At 50.7% G+C, this 22,332-nt stretch overlaps 1 protein-coding gene across 5 annotated transcripts in view; it reads left to right on the top strand.

Annotated features, from left to right (window-relative positions):
* The window catches only part of OSBP2 (oxysterol binding protein 2), a 147,212-nt gene extending 124,880 nt beyond the window's left edge, over positions 1-22,332 (top strand). For 4 of the 5 annotated variants that reach the window (XM_060311008.1, XM_060311011.1, XM_060311010.1 and 1 more), the window contains 11 exons: positions 3,058-3,250; positions 3,803-3,920; positions 7,185-7,233; positions 7,479-7,625; positions 8,511-8,756; positions 11,101-11,221; positions 11,473-11,576; positions 11,649-11,744; positions 11,830-12,014; positions 20,420-20,646; positions 20,909-22,332. In XM_060311008.1, coding sequence (XP_060166991.1) covers positions 3,058-3,250; positions 3,803-3,920; positions 7,185-7,233; positions 7,479-7,625; positions 8,511-8,756; positions 11,101-11,221; positions 11,473-11,576; positions 11,649-11,744; positions 11,830-12,014; positions 20,420-20,646; positions 20,909-21,054 — 1,632 coding nt within the window. In that variant the 3' untranslated portion in view covers positions 21,055-22,332. The remainder of the gene's footprint in view (positions 1-3,057; positions 3,251-3,802; positions 3,921-7,184; positions 7,234-7,478; positions 7,626-8,510; positions 8,757-11,100; positions 11,222-11,472; positions 11,577-11,648; positions 11,745-11,829; positions 12,015-20,419; positions 20,647-20,908) is intronic. The other variant, XM_030860826.2, reaches the window with a different exon arrangement.

The following is a 22,332-nucleotide window of genomic DNA, read 5'->3' as shown; positions in this document are numbered from 1 at the left end:
TTTGCTTTTGCTGCTAGGAAGGTCAGAGGCCATGTAGAGCTCTCTGACATGAGTTTGTAGAATTATTTACCATGACATTTGGCTATTTTATACTGTTATTTGTGGCTCTTTTATAAGCCTTGTTTTATTTTTTTTTTATATAAATTAATGTATTTATTTTTGGCTGCATTGGTCTTTGTTGCTGAGTGTGGGCTTTCTCTAGTTGCGGCGAGCGGGGGCTACTCTTCATTGCAGTGCGCGGGCTTCTCATTGCGGTGGCTTTTCTTGTTGCAGAGCATGGGGCTCTAAGGCACGCGGGCTTCAGTAGTTGCGACTCATGGGCTGTAGAGCGCAGGCTCAGTAGTTGTGGCGTACGGGTTTAGTTTTTCCACAGAATGTGAGATCTTCCCAGACCAGGGATTGAACCTGTGTCCCCTGCACTGACAGGCGGATTCTTAACCACTGTGCCAACAAGGAAACCCAATAAGCCTTGTTTTAAATGCTGTGAATTATATGAAAGGAAAGTGTCCATCTGTGTTAAAACTCAGCGAGATGACTGCAGGAGCTGTAGAGGGTTGGTGGGGAGTGACAGCGGCAGGTACGACGGAGCAGCGCTAAGGAAAGGCGAGGGCAGAGTCCAGAGGCTCTTGTGCAGCTGCCAAGCTAGTCTGATGGGGCAGGCAACCTGCCACCAGGCAGGGCACCCACAGACCCTAAGAACCAGAAAACGTGAAGCACCCATCGTGTGTCTCACCTGTAACAAGGCTCCATGCATGACACAGCCTGGGCCCCTGCACCTTCTCCCCAAGACAGCCAGGCAAGGGGACCGTGCCTCATGTGGCCTGGGGTCCTGTCCTGTTCGCCCATTGTTGACCTGGGCAGCCCCTCCTCCCTGGGCCTCAGTCTCAGGGGGACAGGAGGATCCAGCAAGGGGCTTCCCTGAAGCGGTGGACCCGGCGCTGCCCAGGTAGACAAGGGCACCCCCACACACACCCGCCAGAGCCAGTCCTCTGGGATGTGTTTCTGACAGCACCGCGCACCTGGCTCGGTGGTCTGAGAGCTGCTGGGGCAGCGGCAGAGTGACGGCGCCCCTGCAGTTAGGACTCCTTCCTTGGTCAGCAAATGGGTGGCTGGAGCCCAGACTAACCTGACTAGGCACTGGGGCCGAGCTTAGGGTCAAGGGAAGCAAGGATGAAGTGGACACAGGTCACTCAGGAGCCCACCTTGGGGGTCCCCAAATTGCATGGTAGTCACTGACTGCAGCTCTGCACCAGTGGGCAAGCATTATAGATCCAGAATAGCCCCAGACCTGCAACAGCCCTGGATGCAGCGTCTCTAACCTCCAGAGCCTGCTAAGTGCATAAGGAGATTTCTTTCCTTCCCCACTAAAGTCTCTCCCTCCCCCTAACCTGTGCCAGGACACCTGTCAGCACAAATCCCTGCCCCTTCTGGAGAAGCGGGTTACAGTGGCATGTGGCTGGGCAGGGACCAGACCTGCAAGGGAGGGCGGGAGGCCCTTGAAGTGCTCCCTCCCCAGAGCCTTGCTGGGGAGCTGCTGGGAACTAAGCCTCAGTTTCCTCATCTGTCAAATAGGGACAATCCCCCTCCTCCCACCTCAAGGATTTTGCTGAGTGAGCTGAGATGGGGTGGGGGGGCTGCAAATGCAGGGTCTGTGGGGCTTTACCATTGTGGCTTATGGACAGGACATGGGCTCAGTGGGGCTGAGTGACCCATGTGGGAACTGGGCCTTCCCAGTCCTGATCATGCGACCTTTTCCACTACACTTTGCTGGTTGCCTTGGGCCTCCGTTTCCACATCTTCAGAAAGGTGGGGTGGCGAGCCCCTGCCCTGCCCACTCTGCATGGTACTGGGGGTGAGATGAGATGGGATGACAGAGGGAAGGTGCCCGGGGAGGGCTTGTTAAGGAGTGACGTGCGGGGCCAGATGAGTGGCCAGCCTTCTGGAGCCCCACGCTGGGGCCCTTTCCACCAGCCAGGCCGCCACTGGGGCTTGGCTCCTTATGGGGCTGGAGAGCCAGCCGAGCCCAGGCAGGGTGAAGGCATGTGCTCGGGCACCAGCCGTGATGAAGGGGGTGTCCATTGAGTGCCCCTTGGCCCTGAGCTCTGCGTCACCTCCCTGGCTCCTCCTGACAGCCCTTCAGGTAGTGCTGTGCGGTCCCTGTCACAGAGAAGAGGCACCGTGCCTCTCTCCCTCCAGGAATCAAGTCTCTAACCCTCAGCATCAGACCTCATGTGATGTGCGTGGAGCCCAGTGGCCGGTGGTAAGGGGGTGGTGGGGAGTGGCAGCCTGAGATCACTGATGCAGGTTGGGCCGGGAACCATGTCCCTTCCGACCACGTTAGAGGAGTCCAGGAAGGGCAAGTCCAGTGGTGCCTGGCTGGGACCTTGCTGCCCTCCAGGGACAGCTGAAGCCCAGACCCTCTTCTCTACTGTGATGACAGGGGCAAAACAACCATCCCGTTTCCTAAGAGTGTGCTAGAACCACTTATGGACCCGGGAAGCTGAAAAGAATCTGGATGTCATAGTAGGCCACAAGTTTGAAGGGGGAACCTTAAAAGCAGAGTTTATGTGATACAGACTTTGAGGTAACTTGGTAGAAAGTTCGACAAGACCCTTTAGCTCTGAGCCAGGCGGTGTAGCAGAAAGGTGGCTTTCCTTCCTTCTGTGCCAAAGCCAGGGTCTGGCCTGAGCTGCTGTGTTGGTTCCAGTGGGGACAGGGGTTATGACAAACCTAGGCCCAGACCACAGTGAGGATGCAGCAGCTGAGAGCTGGGGCCCCTGACACCAGGAACACGCAGCACCCCAGCTGATAACTGGCGAGGCAGCATGACCAGCAACACCGGGTTTAGTGCTCTCGAATGGCATCTTGACTGTGGGGCACCGACCAGGGCAGATGCCAGGCTGGTTCAGAGAAAGCCAGGGTCCCCATGACCCCACGGAAGCCACAGGGGGCAGCAAAGATGTTTCTGACCCACCTGCGATGGGAGGGGGAGGGGCCACGGCACCCCCGGGCATTCCTCTCTGCCCTGCCTGGCTCACAGGCCACGCCCCCTCGCAGGCCTGCAGGGACTTCCTGGAACTAGCGGAGACGCACAGCCGGAAATGGCAGCGGGCTCTGCAGTATGAGCAGGAGCAGCGCGTCCATCTGGAGGAGACCATCGAGCAGCTGGCCAAGCAGCACAACAGCCTCGAGCGCGCTTTCCGCAGTACCCCCGGCCGGGCCACCAACCCCACCAAGAGCTTCAGCGAGGGTGAGTGGGCGTCAGTCCATCCATCCAGTCCACCGTCAGTGTCCCCTTTGCCAGCTGGCTCAGCTTACACAGCCCCCCCAGGTTACATACCCCTCAACGCACCTACGTCTGGGCCCGCTTGGCCGGCTCTGGTGCCTGTGTGCCTCTGTATCCCCCACGCCCTCACAGTGGGCACAGTCTCCCCGTGTCTAGTCTCCCAATCTCCAGAGAAGAGCTCAGTGAGTCCAACTGTCCCCTCTGTGGCAGGGCTGCCTGGGTGCCAGGTGGCTGCCCACCTAACCTGGGGCTCAGGGTCACGGGTGCCCTGGGAAGGGGGTCCATCAGAAAGGGAAGCTGGGCCACAGAGAGACTGACCAGCATGTTTAGAGATCAGGGAAAGCTTCCGGAAGGAGGGAGGCTCTGAGCAAGAGGGTGAAAGTGCGTTCCAGGAAAGGGAGCGCGGGCACCACAGCGGGGTGACAGAGGTGGGGAGGGGCCGTGGGCTCTAGACCTCCCTGGGCAGGCGCGACTGTTGAAGTCACAAACTGAGGCAGTGGCTCTGTATGTCTCTAGGAAGCCTCTTAACCACCAAAGGCGAGGACAGTGAGGAAGATGAAGATACCGAGTACTTCGACGCCATGGAAGACTCCACATCCTTCATCACAGTGATCACTGAGCCCAAGGAGGACAGGTGGGCTCGGGGCTGGGCGGCCACCTGGAAGGAACCTCTCCCGGGTCAGCCGTGCCGGCCTGTTCTCGTGCTCCACCTGTTCTTCGCACTTGGGGTTTTCTTTAAGTCTTGCTCCAGACGGTATTTTTGCTTAGATTGGTTCTGTTCTTCCTTAAATCAAAAATACCCAAATAGAGTTTGTATTGGGATTTCATTTTAAATGGACAACAGGTCATTGGCTGCATCCAGTTCCTGCCCCAGAGCCGCACAAGTTCCCAGCCACTCCACCACTGTGTCAGCATTCCAGAGCAGACTGGAGACACAGAAAGCCTCTTCTATTTTCTATTTCAAAGTCTTTGTTTCATTTTTCATAAAAGCTTGCTCTTTCAGGATCTTTCTAAATACACATTAATAGTAAATGAGACAGTTACTAGCACTGAAAGCCACATTGCCACACTCCCTGGGACCCTCGGGAAGCGCCTGTGCTTGTGGACCGAGCTGGCAGGACACATGCGGGGGGAAGCACATGAGATGGGGTGGGCGGCAGGGCTGTGGTCAGGGGAGCATGCGGGGCTTGAGCACAGATTTTAATATGGTTCGGGGCTCAGTCGTCACCAGGGTTGCTCATTCTTGTCGGGTTGCCTTAGGTCCTGACCCTAGAAGGGTTGGTGTATATGGCAGTGTTTGGGGACATAAAAGTGGCCGATGAGCCCCACAGGGGAAAGAACTGACTGCAGCCTGTGCTGCCCACTGACACCCTCATAACAAGGTGTGTCAGGACCATGTGCTCCTCTGCTCGCCCTCAGGAACTGCATACTTCTCAGCGGCCTCACTCCTACATGTATGCTGTGGCCTGCCCACCCCATGCTGCCTTCCCTGACCCCCCCTGAAGCCCAGCCTGGCCGGGAGGAGGCCGGTGAAAACCTGTGCCTGCTCCTTTTTTGCCTCTGTGGACCAGCGTGTTTCACCACTTCCCTGTCCTGGTTTCTTCCAGGGAAAAGGCATGGTTTGGATTCCTCTTACCCCTCAGGGAGTTTCTGGTCCTATCAGTGGTATATTTCCATTTCCCAATCATATTTTTTATACATATATTTATTTATTTTATTTATTTATTATCATCATCATTTTTGGTTGCATTGCGTCAAGCGGGGGCTACTCTTTTTTTTTTTTTCCTGGTACACGGGCCTCTCACTGTTGTGGCGTCTCTTGTTGCGGTGCACAGGCTCCAGACGTGCAGGCTCAGTGGCCATGGCTCACGGGCCTAGCCGCTCCGCGGCATGTGGGATCTTCCCGGACCAGGGCACGAACCCGTGTCCCCTGCATCGGCAGGCGGACTCTCAACCACTGCGCCACCAGGGAAGCCTGGGGCTACTCTTTGTTGCGTAGCACAGGCTTCTCATAGCGGTGGCTTCTCGTTGCGGAGCACGGGCTCTAGGCATGCAGGTTTCAGTAGTTGTGGTGCATGGGCTTAGCTGCTCCGTGGCATGTGGGATCTTCCTGGACTAGGGATCGAACCCGTGTCCCCCGCACTCGCAGGCGGATTCTTAACCACTGTGCCACCAGGAAATTATTATTATTATTATTATTATTATTATTGGCACTGTGCCACTGTGCCAATAATATTTTTAAAAATTTTTTAATTGAAGTATAGTTGACTTACAATGTTGTGTTAGTTTCTGGTGTACAGCAAAGTGATTCAGTTTTACATACATATATATATATATATATACACACACACACACACACACTGCCAAAAAGTTCGTTCAGGTTTTTCTGTAACATCTTTTTGGCCAACCCAATACATATATTCTTTTCCATTATGGTTTACTACAGGATATTGAATATAGTTCCCTGTGCGATACAATAGGACCTTGTTATCTGTTTTATATATAGTAGTTTATATCTGCTAATCCAAAACTGCTAATTTATCCCTCTTCCCCCTTTCATAACCATAAGTTTGTCTTTTGTGTCTGTGAGTCTGTTTCATAAACAAGTTCATTTGTGTCATATTTTAGATTCCACATATAAGTGATATCATATGATACTTGTCTTTCTCTGACTTACTTCACTTAGTATGATAATCTCTAGGTCCATCCACGTTGCTGCAAATGGCAATATTTCATTCTTTTTCATGGCTGAGTAATATTCCATTGTATATATGTACCACATCTTCTTTATCCATTCCTCTGTCAGTGGACACTTAGGCTGCTTCCATGTCTTGGCTATTGTAAATAGTGCTGCTGTGAATGCTGCATTTCCCAATAATATTTAAAAATCGCTTATATTGCTCTCAAAATTAGCACAGCTTAGCTGTTCTGAAATTCCATTATCACCTGGTAGTGGCACCCTTTGGGCTCTGAGGCCAGGGGGGTCCTGCTCAGGTTCCCTCTGGCTCCCTGTCCACTCCCCTATACCTGGAGCCCCCAGGGCCTGGGCTTGCCTCCCGCATGCCCCGCCCTGGCCTCCTTCCATACCTCAGCAACAGCCCAGGCCCCTCTGCTCCCACCCAACCAGCAAGCAGGTGACCCTGTGCTCAGTACTCTTCATTGGCTCCCCTGGCTCCTGGCACAGCCCCCAGTGCTCACGCAGCCCCCCAACTCGTGCTGCAGCTGCACTGGGCAGTGGGCAGATACTCTGCCAGGTGCCCCCTTGTCTGCAGTGCCTTCCCCCTCTCCCCAGGGACCTGGGTGGGTTCTTCCCATCCAAGGCCCTAACTGCCTAGTGCCTGTCCCCTGACCAGGCTGGCCCAGGTCACCCCTCCTGGGAGCTCCCTCAGAGCCTGGGCCCCTCAGCCAGAATGCCCCCTGCTGCTCTGGCCACCATCTCACCACAAGTATTCCTAGGCACAGAGATCCATCCGACCCACTTCCTTCCCTTCCTGAACCCAAGTCGAATGTGGTAATCAGACCAGCACAGTGAGGACACAATGGGGTTTGTCCATGCCAGAGGGGACCCACGGGGCTCCCGGGGGCTCTCCCAGAGGTGCCCATCCCTTGGCTTCTCTGGGTCTTGGTCAGCCAGTCCCCAGGAGGGGCCTGTGTGCAGGGACCCCTGGTGAGAACTTGGCTGGGCGGCTGCTGCCACAGGGCACCAGTGGGTGGGAACCCCTCCAAACTGCTGCCCCAGGTCCCTCAGCCCCACCTGAGTCCTGAACTGGAGACGCTCCCCTTGGAGATGCAAGCTGCCCCTCGGACCTCACTGAGGGGACTGGATAGAAGGGGGCTGGGTCCCCAGGAGGCCTCAGAATTTGTAAATAACTTGCCTTCCCTTTTGTGTTTCCTGCAGAAAAGCCGAGGGTGGGACTACAGGCTCCGTGGAATGGACCTCAGACAATGTGAGTGAGGTGGGACCCCGAAGGGGGGGTGAAGTGAGGAGGCCAGCACTTTGAACTCGGGGCCCCCAGGGGCGGGCCCTGTGCCTGGTGCCTTCATCTGAGCTCAGGCAGAGCCTTCCCCTCCCGCCAGCAACGTCCCAGCGCGGGCCTGGTCCTCAGACCGCCCTGGGCCAGAAGCGAGGGCGAGGCCTGGGGGCCGAGGCGACCAGGCCTCTGCTGACGGGCGCACTCTGCTTCTCTGGTAGGTGCTAGACAGCACCTCACTTGTGCGCCAGGGCCCCCCCAAAGTCAAGAGGCGTGTCCGCATCCCTGACAAGCCCAACTACAGTCTTAATCTTTGGAGCATCATGAAGAACTGCATCGGCCGGGAGCTCTCCAAGATCCCCATGCCGGTAGGGGCCGGGCAGAGCGGCCAGGGGGGCCCTGGGGGCTGTTTTCTTGTGCATGGATGGGAAGTAATGGCCTTTGGAAGTATACGCAGCCCTGGGTGTCATTTTCTTAATGACACTTGAGGAGCATATAACGTGTTATTGAATCGTGTTCTATCCGCACTGCTGAAATTCCCCCAGGGCAGAGGTCTCACGCTTGGAGGTAAGGAGCCAGGAAGGGGCTCTGCATTGATCAGACAGGGGGCCCTCAAAGTGCCTCCCACCCTGGCAGATGGGGAGTGGTAACATTGGGCTGTGTATGGGGCCAGGTGAACCCTCCTCCTCCATGCTGGGCTGCCCCTGGTCCCCACCCCAGCGAGGTCACCAGCAGGCAAAGGGCAGGGCTGGCGCTCTCGTGCTGCTAGATCACAGTGGCATCTCCATGGAGCGGGAGCTGGGGCTGCTCCAGGCCAGACTTGGTTTCCCTCTGTGACCCAGGACAGAAGACTTGCATAATAGCTCAGAATACAAGGTAGACCCACTTCATCCATTCATTCACCTATTCATTCATTCACTCACTCATTCACTGATTTCTATGATTCACTGCCCTGGCATTTACATCCTAGGAGGGGAGACTGACAGTAAATTTAACAGAATTCTGCCAGATGCAGCAGGTCAGAACGTGGTGAGGGCTATGGAGAAAACAGGCAGGAAGGGCGGGGAGGCAGGCCAGTGAGTGGGGCTGTGGCTTTAGACAGGTCCTCAGATGAGCCTCTCTGTGAAGGTGGTCTGAGCAGTGATGTCCCTGAACATCTGAGAAAAGCAAGGCTGCTGTGCCGACAACCGCAGGTCTGTGCTGGGAGCAGTGGACGGTCTGTGCAGACCCCCGACCTGACACCCCGCCCGCAGGTCAACTTTAACGAGCCCCTGTCCATGCTCCAGCGGCTGACGGAGGACCTGGAGTACCACCACCTGCTGGACAAGGCCGTGCACTGCACCAGCTCCGTGGAGCAGATGTGCCTGGTGGCGGCCTTCTCCGTGTCCTCCTACTCCACCACCGTGCACCGCATCGCCAAGCCCTTCAACCCCATGCTGGGTGAGACCTTCGAGCTGGACCGTCTCGATGACATGGGCCTGCGCTCCCTCTGCGAGCAGGTGAGGCCCGCGCACGCTTCAGCCAGGCCTGGGGGTCAGAGCCAGACAAACGGGACACGGCCTCTGACCGAAGGGGCCATCAAGCCAAGGTCCGGTCAGGTAGCTGGGCCTCATGCGGCGGGGACAGGTCAGGGGCGCCCCACGGAGCAGGCCTCCTGGGGACAGTGTGGGCCACGTGGGAGGAGAGCTGGGTGAGGACAGTCAGGTCTGGTGGGGGAGGGGAGGACGCCTCTCTCGGCCAGAAGGCATGGAGCAGTGGGGGAGGGGTGTTTGCTGGACACCATCAGGGATTCGGGTGGGCTAGAGCGTGGGGTCACCACTGAGCTGAAAGGGAGCAGCCCGCGCCCCACGGGGCCGCAGTCAGTGATGGTGGAGGCCGTGAGTGTGAGGGGCCAGAGCTCAGCTCTCCTCCATCCTCTCCATCGCTTCTACAGGCCTTCCCTGCAGGTACTGGTCTCCCCAAGGCGTGGAACCAAAACTGGGCCCCTCGGGCACCTCAGCCCAGCTCTGGTATCCTTGTCTGAAGGGGGTCGATTCTGTTGGTGCTTCACTGAGTGCCAGGAGGACCCAGGCAGGGGCTACATGAAGGCGCCCAGGATAGATTCGGGTCGGGCTGCCGCTGAGTATCTACCATGTGCCAGCCGCTGCTGTGGGCCCAGGGGTTGAGCTCAGAAAGCAGACAGTTTGCAATCCAGTGGCTGGTTTTAAAGGTGTGCTCTGCCTGCTGTGCAGGCCTGTAGGAGGCCAGACCAGGGGAGGTAGGAGGTTGAGCACAGGCACCTTTAAAAAGCAGAGCTAGGGATTTGCCTGGGGAAGGCGGCAAGGATGACCCAGGGTTCCTGACCTGAACTACTACTGAGTACATTTCTTCGTTGAACATTGCTGAACAAGTAACCCCCTCAGGAGTTGAGGGTGCAGCCAGCTGGGAAGTGGCCTGTTCTCGTGGGCCGGGGGGTGGGGAGCAGGTACTGTGGATGTGGATGGTTCTGACTCTTTTAGGAAGGCCCGGGAGCGGTTTGGCAACAGAGTGAGGGAGAGAGAAGGAGCCGAGGTCAGAGAGAAGGAGGCAGGCGGCAGAAGGCTCTTCTCTGTGTGGGAAGAGTCACGGGAGGGCAGAGGAGGCAGCTTTATGAGGAACCGCCCCCGTCACTGGCTGCTGTGGGGAGAGTGCAGCGCAGGGATAAGGGTGGAGCAGGGAGGCTGGGGAGGCTGGAGGCGGCGTAGGGGAAGGGCAGATTCTGGATGCTGTTTTGAAGAAAGAACAGCCAGGATTTGCTAAGGATTTAGATGGGGAACATGAGAAAGTGAGGCCAGCCATGACTCTAGAGCATTTGGTGTGAGCAGCTGGACCGACTGGATCGTCTGCCCGAGAAGGTGGTGCTGACACTGAGCTCCAGGGCCAGGTCTCTGGGGTCACGTCCCTGAATTTGCTGATGGGTGGGCTTCAGTGGGGGCCCTGGCCACAGGCATCGGGCAGGCTCGGGGACGGCTCACTCATCACCCAGTTGCTGGCAGGTTTGGCCGGTGCCTCTGAGACGTAGGAAGGATGAGGGTGCCTCCTATGGGGACTGTCGGGAGCTCTGGGCCGTCTGCACGGAGGGGTGCAGGGAGGCTGGAGCCCACGGCTGCAGTTCCGGGGCGAGGCTGCGAGACGGGAGGCTGGGAGAGGCTTTGCCCTAACCCTGTGACCAAAGGAGCCACAGAAATGAGGAGGGACAGATGAGGAAAAGTTGATGGCAGTGTCCTGGTGGTGAGACTGTGGTCAGGGTGCCCAGTGCTGGAGAGGATGGGGCGGAGGCACCGGGTGGGCAGAGCAGGCTGCACCGCCATCCAGGCTGAGACGGGACACCAGCTGGACTCCAGCTCTGGAGCCGGGCTGGCCGGGAGGCTTCCCATCCTGGGCCTCCTCAGTGCAATACAGCACAACAGATGCAGCCCCTGCAGGCGATGGGCAGGTTAACTAGAAAGTAGGCCCGAAGCCCCTGGTAGAGCCTAACGCCCTCACTTTATTCACCCTCAGCACAGCTTGTCACAATGTCATCACCCTCATTCCACAGCCCAAGTCAGGCGTGAAAACGCCCCGGCCACTGGCTCAGGCCCACAGTAGTTGGGGTGCCCCAGCCCTGCCCCCGTCCAGTGCCACCCAGGCTGCTCCCCTGGGCATTCCCGTGCTTTCCCACTGGAGCACTGTCCTTTCTGGGGGGCCTAGGCCCTGCCGTGTGTCCTGGTTCCCAGGGCCACAGAGCCATTCATACTGGGCACGGGGCAGGCTGTCCCCCGGCCGGTTGGGGGCAGGCCCAGGCCACGTCCAGCAGACGCTCACGGCCTGTGGGTCTGGTCTCAGGTGAGCCACCACCCGCCATCGGCCGCACACTATGTGTTCTCCAAACACGGCTGGAGCCTCTGGCAGGAGATCACCATCTCCAGCAAGTTCCGGGGGAAATACCTCTCCATCATGCCGCTAGGTGAGCGGGGGCAGAAGGACACTCTGGATGAGGGGGAGGGTTTGCCAACCCAGAAGCCAGCTTGGTGCCTCCAGGGGTGACGTCAGTCCCCCTGCAGACTTCCTGGATGCCCCCCTGACCTGTACCCTATCCCCAGTCTGCACAAATACTGCTTCTGGTTCTCAGGACCCTGGGACCTCGGGATGGTGGGTCAGGCTGGCTGGGACCCAGCATGGCAGGCCATGACCTCTGACCCTATATCTGGCCTCCAGGTGCCATCCACTTAGAATTCCAGGCCAGCGGGAATCACTACGTGTGGAGGAAAAGCACCTCGACTGTGCATAACATCATCGTGGGCAAGCTCTGGATCGACCAGGTCAGGGAATGCTCTCGGGGAGGGGCCGTGTGGCCCAGGGATCGGCCGCTGACCACTCCCCTCCCTTACCAGACAGGGGACGTCGAGATTGTGAACCACAAGACAAAGGACCGGTGCCAGCTAAAGTTTTTACCCTACAGCTATTTCTCCAAAGAGGTGGCCCGGAAGGTAAGCAAGGCCACCTCTCGGAGCCTGTCAGGGGGGAACCCCGGAGAGGGGCGTGTGCCTACGCTGGCCCTGCCAATGTCCCCAGGTGACAGGAGTGGTGAGTGACAGCCAGGGCAAGGCCCACTACGTGCTGTCAGGCTCGTGGGATGAACAGATGGAGTGCGCCAAGATCGTGCAAAGCAGCCCCAGCAGCCCCAGCTTGGACGGGAAGCAGAAAACGGTGTACCAGACACTACCGGCCAAGCTGATGTGGAAGAAGTACCCGCTGCCGTGAGTGGGGCTGCGGGGCGAAGAACAGGCAGGGAGCGGGGAGGGGACAAGCCAGACAGGAAGCGAGCCGCGGGCACGGGAGGGTTCAGGCCACGCCTGAGGGGAGCCAGACACCCGACTGTAAATAAGCGTTGACACCATCAGGTGGCAGCACGTCCTGTGCAGAGACTTTACACAGGCTGATTGATGGGACAAGTCCGCATAGTCCAAGGAATGAAAACCAAACATGAAAATAAGTGCAGGAAACTATAAAAAGTGGCACAGCTGATTCCAAAGAGAATGAAACAGAAATTCTACAAAGGAAACATAAAGTAACTGAAATTGAGAACTCCATGGGAAGGTTTAATAGAGAGAACCCATTGACTGAATATAGGTCAGAAGAAATAATCAAAATCTTCAGATAAACAGACAAAACCTGGAAAAGCCAAGCACCTAGAGAGAGAAGGCTGGCCACCTGGTGACCCAGAGTGAGTCCCTGGAGCAGCCCCACAGGCATCCCCGGAGCCTGGGAGGGTGCAGCGTCAGGACGTGTAGGGCACGTTGAGTTTGAGAGCAGGGTCCAGCAGGCTTCTGGTCAGAGTCCAGAAGCAAGAGACCATCTCAGGAGTCTTATCTGAGGAGAAAACAGCAGAGATTTTCCACATCTAAATCTATACAGTGAAACTGTTGAAACTAGATCAGAGAAAATATTAAGCAGCCAGATTTTTAAAAAGATGTACTTTCTGAGGAACGGCAGACTGACAACCTTCTCCTCATCAGCAATAACGGGAGCTTGAAGACAGATGAAATCTTACACATGCAGAAAGACTCACTGACAGGTGAGAATTAATTACACACCCAGCAAGAACATCTTTACAGAGTAAAGTTGAAATAGACATTTTCAAGCCACTCATTTTGCCACCAGCAGACCAGCACTAAGGATAGAGCTCCCAGATAGAAGAACCAAGATGTGTGAAATGAGGAACAAAACCTATGTGAACAGTGAGTAAATAAGAACAATAATGTCTTGTGGGGTTTAAAATCTAAACATTAAGTGCAACTGCACAATCAGGTAAGTCAGAAAACTGGAAACTTTTCAAAGGCCCTTGTGCTACCCAAGAGGAGGGTCAAGATGCACACTAATTTCTGACTATGTGAACTGTGCATATTGTAATTCCTAGAGTAGCTACTAAATTAATATGTTTAATTGGAATCCCAGAAGGAAAGGAAAGGAAAGAAAGAAAAATAGAAAAGAGAGAGAAATAGTTAAAGAAATGATGGAAATAAATTTCCTCAAACAAACAGATGAAAGACCTTGGGTTGAAAGGGCCCGTTGGAGTTCCAGAGACAGGAAACAAAGAAAAACTTCTGCCTAGACCACAATATACTGAAAATTAAGGACACCAAGGAGAAAATTCTAATAGCTTCCAGAGAGAAAAGATTTCAGTAGAGAATGAAGAATCAGATGGACATCAGATTTTTGGAATAATATTTTCAAAGTAATGAAGAAAATGAAATTAGAAGGTAAAAGTTTCAGTCCAGGGCTTCCCTGGTGGCGCAGTGGTTAAGAATCCGCCTGCCAAAGCAGAGGACATGGGTTCTAACCCTGGTCCGGGAAGATCCCACATGCCGCGGAGCAACTAAGCCCGAGCGCCACAACTACTGAGCCTGCGCTCTAGAGCCCGCGAGCCACAACTACTGAGCACACGTGCCACAACTACTGAAGCCCGCGCGCCTAGAGCCTGTGCTCTGCAACAGGAGAAGCCACCGCAATGAGAAGCCCATGCACCGCAACGAAGAGTAGCCCCCGCTCGCCCCAACTAGAGAAAGCCCGCGTGCAGCAACAAAGGCCCAACACAGCCAAAAATAAATTAAAAAAAAAAAAGTTTCTGTCCAGCTGAGCTATCGTTCAAATATGAGGCTGTGATAAAAAAACAAAATGTTCTCAGGTGAACAGCCTCAGAAGGTTTGCCACACAAAAACCCACAATGAAAACAGTAGTCTAAAAGGGGGAGGGAAAGAATCCAGAAGGTGCTACAGTAGTTATATGAAATAAAAGGTTGTGTGTGGGAGGGATTTTCAAAATAATTACTAAGACCAAAGAAAAGCAGAAAATGTTCCCACAACAGTCCAGAATTAAAGGTGTAGATGATGTTAACACAATGGAGTCTAGGGAGACAGAGGACACCAAGGGATGTGAAGGTAGAGACCAACAGAAGATTTTTAAATCAGTAAAAAATATTAAAAAGACAAATAAAAACAGCAAGTTAACACAGTAGAAATAAGTCCAGGCATAATAACATAAATAGATGAAACTCACTAGTTAAAAAAGCAAAATATTGGGTTGGCCCAAAAGTTTGTTCGGGTTTTCCCTACCATTTATGGAAAAACCTGAACGATCTTTTTGGCCAACCCAATACTAACTGACTGGATTTTTAAAAATCCAGATGCATGCACCTTCTAAGAAAGATCCAAAGCGTAATGATGGGCAAAGGTTGAAAGTAAAAGATAGACATATCATGAAAATACTAACCAAAAAGCTATAACAGCTATATTAATATAAAGTAAAAACAGACTTTAGGACAAAAGCATTATTAGGGATGGAAGAGTTGCTACATGATAAAACGTTGAGTTCTTCGAGAAGATATGAACCGTATGCATGACACAGACATTATGCATGTAGTGAAAGAGCCTCAAAAATACACAAAGCACACATATTGAGAGTAAAGGGAGAAATGGATAAATCCATCACCACACTGGAAGACAGAGATTTCAACACACCCTTCTCACTTGTTGAGAGTCAAATGGGGAAAAGCAACCCAGCAAGATGGAGAGCAAAAAAACACAGGATATACATATACTTATGGTTGCAACAGAGAACAGGCTTTTTCTCAAGTATACGTGGAATTTATGCAAAAATCAATCGTGTACTAAACCCTAAAGAAAGCCTCAACAAATGTACAGAGGGTAGTACACAGACCACAGCCTACGATAAGACAAATTAGAAGTTATGAACAAGATGTCAAAAAGTCCCCACATATTTGGGAAAAAATTTAAGTTGCTAAATAATTCATGGACAAAATAATAAGTTAGAATGGAAATTTTAAAATGCCTAGAACTGAATGAGAAGAAAAAGATCAAAACTGGCTGGATATACCAAAGGCAAAGCTTCAAAGGAAATGTATTGCCTTAAATAGGTATATAAGCTTATTAAAGCTTTTTCATTCTAAGAAATTAGAGAAAGTGCAACATACAAACTGAAAGAAAGAAGAAAATATACCTTAAAAATAAAAGCAGAGGGACTTTCCTAGTGGCGCAGTGGTTAAGAATCCACCTGCCAATGCAGGGGACACGGGTTCGAGCCCTGGTCCGGGAAGATCCCACATGCCGCCGAGCAACTAAGCCCATGCGCCACAACTACTGAGCCTGTGCTCTAGAGCCCGTGAGCCACAACTACTGAAGCCCATGCGCCTAGAGGCCGTGCTCCGCAAGAGAAGCCACTGCAATGAGAAGCCCATGCACTGCAACGAAGAGTAGCCCCCGCTCGCCACATCTAGAGAAAGCCCGTGCACAGCAACGAAGACCCAACACAGCCAAAAATAAATAAAATAAATTTATTTTAAAAAAAAAACAAGTTTAAAAAGAAGTTGATCTTTGAGGGAAAAAAACGAACAGAAAACTACTGGCAAGACTGATCAAGAGAGAATATAGAAATAAATATTATTAATGTTTTCATTATGTTTATTATATTTAAAGTATAAGATTATTAAAATTCTCATTGGAAGGACAAATTTTTAGAAAAATATAACTTACAAGAACTGAGTCTAGAAGAAAAAAAAAAAGCATGACTAATCCTATAATTAAAGATACTGAAGCAGTAGTTTAAAAATTTCCACAGGGAAAACACAAAGCCCAGGTAGTTTTATAGGTGAATTCTACCAAGTTGTCAAGAAACATATACCTCAATTTTATAGAAAATCTACCAGACCATAGACAAAGAAATACTTTCCTTTCTTATACTGTGAGGCCAGTATAAGATACCTAATACCAAACCAGGCTAAAAGAGTAGTAGGAAAATAAAAGTTCTACCCTCTTTCACTCATGGATAAGCACAATTCCAAAACAAGACATCAGAAAATCCAACAGTATATGAAAAAGATAACATTCTTCAGTCATGTTGAGTTTATCCTGGGTACGCAAGGATGAGTCTGTACTAGAAAATCCATAAATTTGTTACATTAACAGATCTGAACAAAAGGCATCTTAGGTGCCTCAATATAAGATTAATATGCAAAAGTCAGTTGCATTTCTATACACTAAAAGAAAACAACTAGAAAATACAGTTTAAGAGAAGACACCAATTATCATATCAGAGAATATCAAGGACCTTGTAACAAATCTTATAATATATACAAGACCTCTATAGAGAAAATTATAAAACTTTGCTGAGATATCAAGGAAGAGCTAAATGAATGGAGAAAGATACCACGTTCGTGGGTAGAAAGACTAAGTACTATTAATATGTCATGATCTAAAGAGTCGGTAAACCAAACAAAATCCCAATAGTGATTTTCATGGAACTTGATATTATGATTTCTTAATTTATATTGAAGAATAAAGGGCCAGGATATTTCTAAAAAAAAGAGGACTTGCCCTATTAGATACTTATTTTGAAGCTATAGTGAAATAGAATAGTAAGCCTGGAAACTATGCCCTGGATGTGTATATATCTTTGGTATATAACAAAGGTCCCGTATCATAGCACATGGAAAGATGGCACCATCCACTAAAAGGATCTCGGGAAAATGGTTATCCATATAGAAAAACATTAAGTGAATCGTTCCCTTACATTATTATAACAAAAATCAACTCCAAATAAAGGTCTTACAGTAAGTATTAAGTTTGACTTACTGTGAAACAGTAAGTTAAACTCTAAGTAGAGGGACTTCCCTGGTGGCGCAATGGTTAAGAATCCGCTTGCCAGCACAGGGGACAGGGGTTCAATCCTTGGTCCGGGAAGATCCCACATGCTGCAGAGCAACTAAGACACAACTACTGAGCCTGTGCTCTAGAGCCCACGAGCCACAACTACTGAGCCCATGTGCCACAACTACTGAAGCCTGTGCGCCTAGAGCCCATGCTCCACAACGAGAGAAGCCACCACAATGAGAAGCCCGTGCACCGCAATGAAGAGTAGCCCCCACTTGCCGCTACTAGAGAAAGCCCACACGCAGCAACAAAGACCCAATGCAGCCAATAAATAAATAAATAATGTTCCTTTAAAAAATAAATAAAAAATAAATTCTAGTCTTTCTGTATCCACATACTATTAAAAACAAACAAAAAACCTCTAAGTAGAAAATATAGATGAGTATCATCTATAACTTACGGAAATATATCTTAAATAAGACAAAAACACTGATGTATTCAATTATATTAAAATGCTTCTGTTCATTAAAAGAAATTTTTCTGGGGCTTCCCTCGTGGCTCAGTGGTTAAGAATCCACCTGCCAATGCAGGGAACATGGCTTCAATCCCTGGTTCGGGAAGATCCCACATGCTGCAGAGCAACTAAGCCCGTGCGCCACAACTACTGAGCCCACGTGCCACACTACTGAAGCCCGAGCGCCTAAAGCCCATGCTATGCAACAAGAGAAGCCACCGCAATGAGCAGAATGAGAAGCCCACGCACTGCAACAAACAGTAGCCCCTGCTCGCTGCAACTAGATAAAGCCCGTGCACAGCAACGAAGACCCAACGCAGCCAAAAACAGATAAATAAATAGGAACAAAAAGAATAACAGACCTTCTAATGAATAAATAAAGCAAAAACAATCCAATGGGAAAGTGCAAGTCATGAACAAGAATTTCACACAAGAAGAAACATGGCCAATCACCATACGAAAATGATAACATCATTGGTAATCAGGGAAATGCAAATCAGAACCACAATAAGATGCAGTTTTACCTTCATTTGATTTGAAAAAATGAACAGTCTGGTAATATCAAGTGTTGAAGAAGATATGGATCCACAGTATCCCTTATACATCACTGGTGGGAACGTGAGCTGGTATGACCATGCTGGAAAGCAGTGTGGCCTTACCTTCTAAAGAAGAACATCACAGACTCTGCAGCCCAGTAATCCCACTTCTAGGTGTATACTCAAGAGAAACTCCTATAAATGTACAACAGGAAACATGAATAAGATTACTCAAAGCAAAACTTGAAAACAACTCAAACTTATTGGATGAAATAATTAGTATATTCACACAGAGCAATATTTACAGTAGTTGAAACAAATGAACCACAGCAACATACAATACAGATAAATCTTAGTAATATAATATTAAGTTTAAAAAAAGCAAGTCCGAGAAGGTTACATACATATTCTTTTTATACAGTTAAATACAAGTATCTAAAATATATGTATATGAATACACACACAGACATACACACACACTTAAGACTACTTAAAGATGCAATAAAATTATATTAAAAGGAAAGCAAAGGACTGATGAACCCAGGAGTCCTGCTAGTGGCTACCTGAGAGGAGGATGGATTGGTGAGTTTTCCTTATGGTCAGATGTAGGTTTTGTCAGGATTCTACCTTTGGTTTAGGTGGCAAGGTCGCATTAATACAAGCAGGCCGGGGCTTCCCTCGTGTCGCAGTGGTTAAGAATCCACCTGACAATGCAGGGGACATGGGTTCGAGCCCTGGCCCAGGAAGATCCCACATGCCGCTGAGCAACTAAGCCCATGCGCCACAACTACTGAGCCTGTGCTCTAGAGCCTGCGAGCCACAACTACTGAAGCCTGTGTGCCACAACTAGTGAAGCCCACATGCCTAGAGCCAGTGCTCCACAACAAGAGAAGCCACCACAATGAGAAGCCCATGCACGGCAACGAAGAGTAGCCCCCGCTCCCCGCAACTAAAGAAAGCCTTGCGTAGCAACAAAGGCCCAATGCAGCCCAAAATAATTAATTAATTAATTGATTGAAAAAAAATACAAGCAGGCCATGTAAGGACCAACATACCAAGTATTATGACTAATACAAAACTTTCACAGTATCAAAGCAGTATAAAAAGAAAAAAACGAAATAAGATATTTAAATCCAACATATTAGTAATTACATTAACTTCCCATAAGCTTTCAGACAAATTTTTAAAAATCAAACTTTATGTGGTTTACAAAAAATACATCTAAATAAAATAAAGACTGGAATAAAAGGATGGAAAAAGATATGTATACATAGAAATACTAACCAAACAAAAGCTGCCTTCAGCTATAGTAATATCACAAAACAGACATTAAAACAAAAGGTCAAAGAGGGACAAAATGATAAAGGTTCAATTTGCCAGGAAGATTTTAAATTTGAATATACCCTGTACCTAATAACAGCCCCAAAATGTATACAGCAAAAGTTGATAGAAATATAAGGAAAAATGGACTAGTTTACAACCAAAGTGGGAGATTTTAACATACTTCTTTTAGTAATGGATAGCAGAAGAAAATGTCTGGAGGACAAGTTTGAACAATAGAACCTTCAGGACAGCTGTAGAACATTGCACTCAACAACTGTGGAAAATGCAATCTCTTTGATTACATGTGGAACGTTTGCAAAAACTGACCATATACTGGGTCATAAAACAAATTTCAAAGAGATGAAATTATACGAAGTATACTGTCTGACTCCAAAGTGAGTGTGCTAGAAACAAAGATGACTAGAAAAATTACCATATATTTATAAACTTAAGAAATGTACTTCCAACTAATCCATAGGACAAAGAAAGTATAATGAAAATTAGAAAGTATAACTGCATGATAATGAAAATAATACATAACAAAAATGGTAGAATGCAGCTAAAGCAGTAATTGGAGTGAAATGTGTAGCCTTGAAATGCACATATTAGAAAAGAAGAGACATGGGAAAATATTGAGCTAAGCATCCATCCCAGGAAGTTAGAAAAGGAGCAGCAAAAGAAATCCCAACAAAGTAGAAGGAAGACTATACAAGCAAAATCAGTAAAGCAGAAAAACCTAAAATAGGATCAACAAAGTTTCATCTTCCACCAATGAAGAAAACGGACAAACCTCTGACATGACTGGGTAGAGAGAAGGTGCACAGCATCAACATTACAGACGTGAAAGAAGACACTGCTGTCACACACACATTAAACGAATAATAATGAGGACATTATGAAACACTTCAGGCTGATATATATGAAAAATTGGACAAGGTGGGCAAGTTCCCAGAGAGGTATAATGTGGCAAAACATGCAGGTCGGTGGAGCCTGAAAGGTGCAGGGAGGAAAGGGCGAGGTGGACACAAGGCCAGGTTTGGGGGGTTCAGGGGGTGGACATGCAGGAGGGGAAGCAGAGAGGGGGCCGAGTGTATCCCGGCAGCTCACCCCATGGGGCCCCGCAGGGACAACGCGGAGAACATGTACTACTTCTCGGAGCTGGCCCTGACCCTCAACGAGCACGAGGAGGGCGTGGCGCCCACCGACAGCCGCTTGCGGCCCGACCAGCGGCTGATGGAGAAGGGACACTGGGATGAGGCCAACACGGAGAAGCAGCGGCTGGAGGAGAAGCAGCGCGTGAATCGGCGCCGGAGGCTGGAGGCCTGCTCGCGGGGCTGCGGTGCAGAGGAAGGTGAGGCCAGTGGGGAGGGGGGCCCCCGGGAGTGAGGCCAGCGGGAGAGGGCATGGGGGTCTCCCAGGAACTGGGAGGAGATGAGGGGACTGGAAGAAGCTGAGGGGGAGAGAGGGGATTCCCTGGGGGCAGGGAGGGGTGCTGGAGAAGGGGGCACCCCAGGAGCAAGGAGGAGGGCCAGCAGGAGAGGGGACAGGGAGTGGTTTTCTGGGGCGCTGGGAGGAGGCAGGCTGCCCGCCCGCCTGCCCACTGTGCCGCCCAGCAGAGAAGGAGGCCGAAGTGTACGTGCCGCTGTGGTTTGAGAAGAGGCTGGACCCGGTGACTGGGGAGACGGCCTGCGTGTACAAGGGTGGCTACTGGGAGGCCAAGGAGAAGCAGGACTGGCACATGTGCCCCAACATCTTCTGAGCACCACCCCCCTCCTGCAAATACAGGCGGCTGCACAGCCTGGTCCACCTTCTATTTAATGCACTCAATTTAGTACTCAACTGACCTCCCCACCTTTTCCTTCTTATGTTTTTTAATAACACTTTTTTGGGGCTCCCACCTTGGAAGGAGGAAGTGCTGACCCGGGTTCTTTCCAGCCCCCAGGTGCCCCGGGTCTCCTGTGACCCTTCATCATGGACTTGAGCCCCATCAGGCCCCCCAGCTCCAGTTTCCACACCTCAGGCAGGCTGGCCCGGGCCCTTGGCTGCTCCAGTCACCAGCCCCCCAGGGAGGAACTGGCCCCCTCCCAGGGAGCCACTTTTGACTTTTTTAGAAAAAAAAAGATCTCCATTTCTTTCCAGCCAAGGTATTTAGTAAATATTTTTAGTACAGCACTTGGTGGACAACTTTCTAAGTGTGCTTTCTTGCCACAGAAGTGTCCTGGCAAGAGCCCCTTCTTTTTAAGACATTGGGAAGCCAGATGGACCCCTTTGAGTCGGGAGCATTTTGTAGCTCAAACAGCAAGGCCATGTGTATGTGAGCTGCCCACCCCCCAGGAGCCCAGGACCCCCCAGAGAAGGGAACCAAGGGCCGCCGGGCCCAGGAGAGCACAAGTCAGTTGTCTCTGGAGCCAGAGCCCCACGCATGGTGGGGAAGGGGACACTGAGGGACCGCCATGTGGATTTGAGGGCAACAGCCCCTGCCTAGCCCTGGCCATGCTGGGGCTGCTCCCCAGCCCCACAGAGGCCGGGCCTGCAGGCGCTCCTGCCACAGAACCCAGCCCCAAATCAGCAATAAGAACCAACCCTCGGCTCAGCCTGGGTTGGTATCCTGGGCACCAGAGAACCCAGAGTCCCGTCTCTGGGGTGTCCCATCTCAGCACCCCTGAACTCTTTATTTGCCATATATATATATATATATATATATGATATATGATATATGATATATAAATATATATAAAATAGCTATTTTGCTTAAATTTTTATGATATGTAGAAGTGAAAAAATGATGACGACAGGGTGCTCCTGTCTGAGTTTGGCCCTCCTGTCAGCTGTGCCCTGCCCTCTCCTCAGATTCCCTTCCAGTGGCTTCTGCCAACTGGGGGGGGGGGGCCTGGGCCACTGTGGCCACTGTCCCAGCCCCTCAGAACTCCTACTCAACCTTTCACACTTCAATTTGGTCCTGAAAGTTCATCACAGGGTTTTACTTTCTACTCCAGGACTGGTTTTGTTTTTATATAAAAAAAAAAAAAAGTGAAAA

Source organism: Globicephala melas, chromosome 13 (assembly GCF_963455315.2).
Source record: "Globicephala melas chromosome 13, mGloMel1.2, whole genome shotgun sequence".
Taxonomy (NCBI): domain Eukaryota; kingdom Metazoa; phylum Chordata; class Mammalia; order Artiodactyla; family Delphinidae; genus Globicephala; species Globicephala melas.
This window is presented reverse-complemented; position numbering and strand designations above follow the sequence as displayed.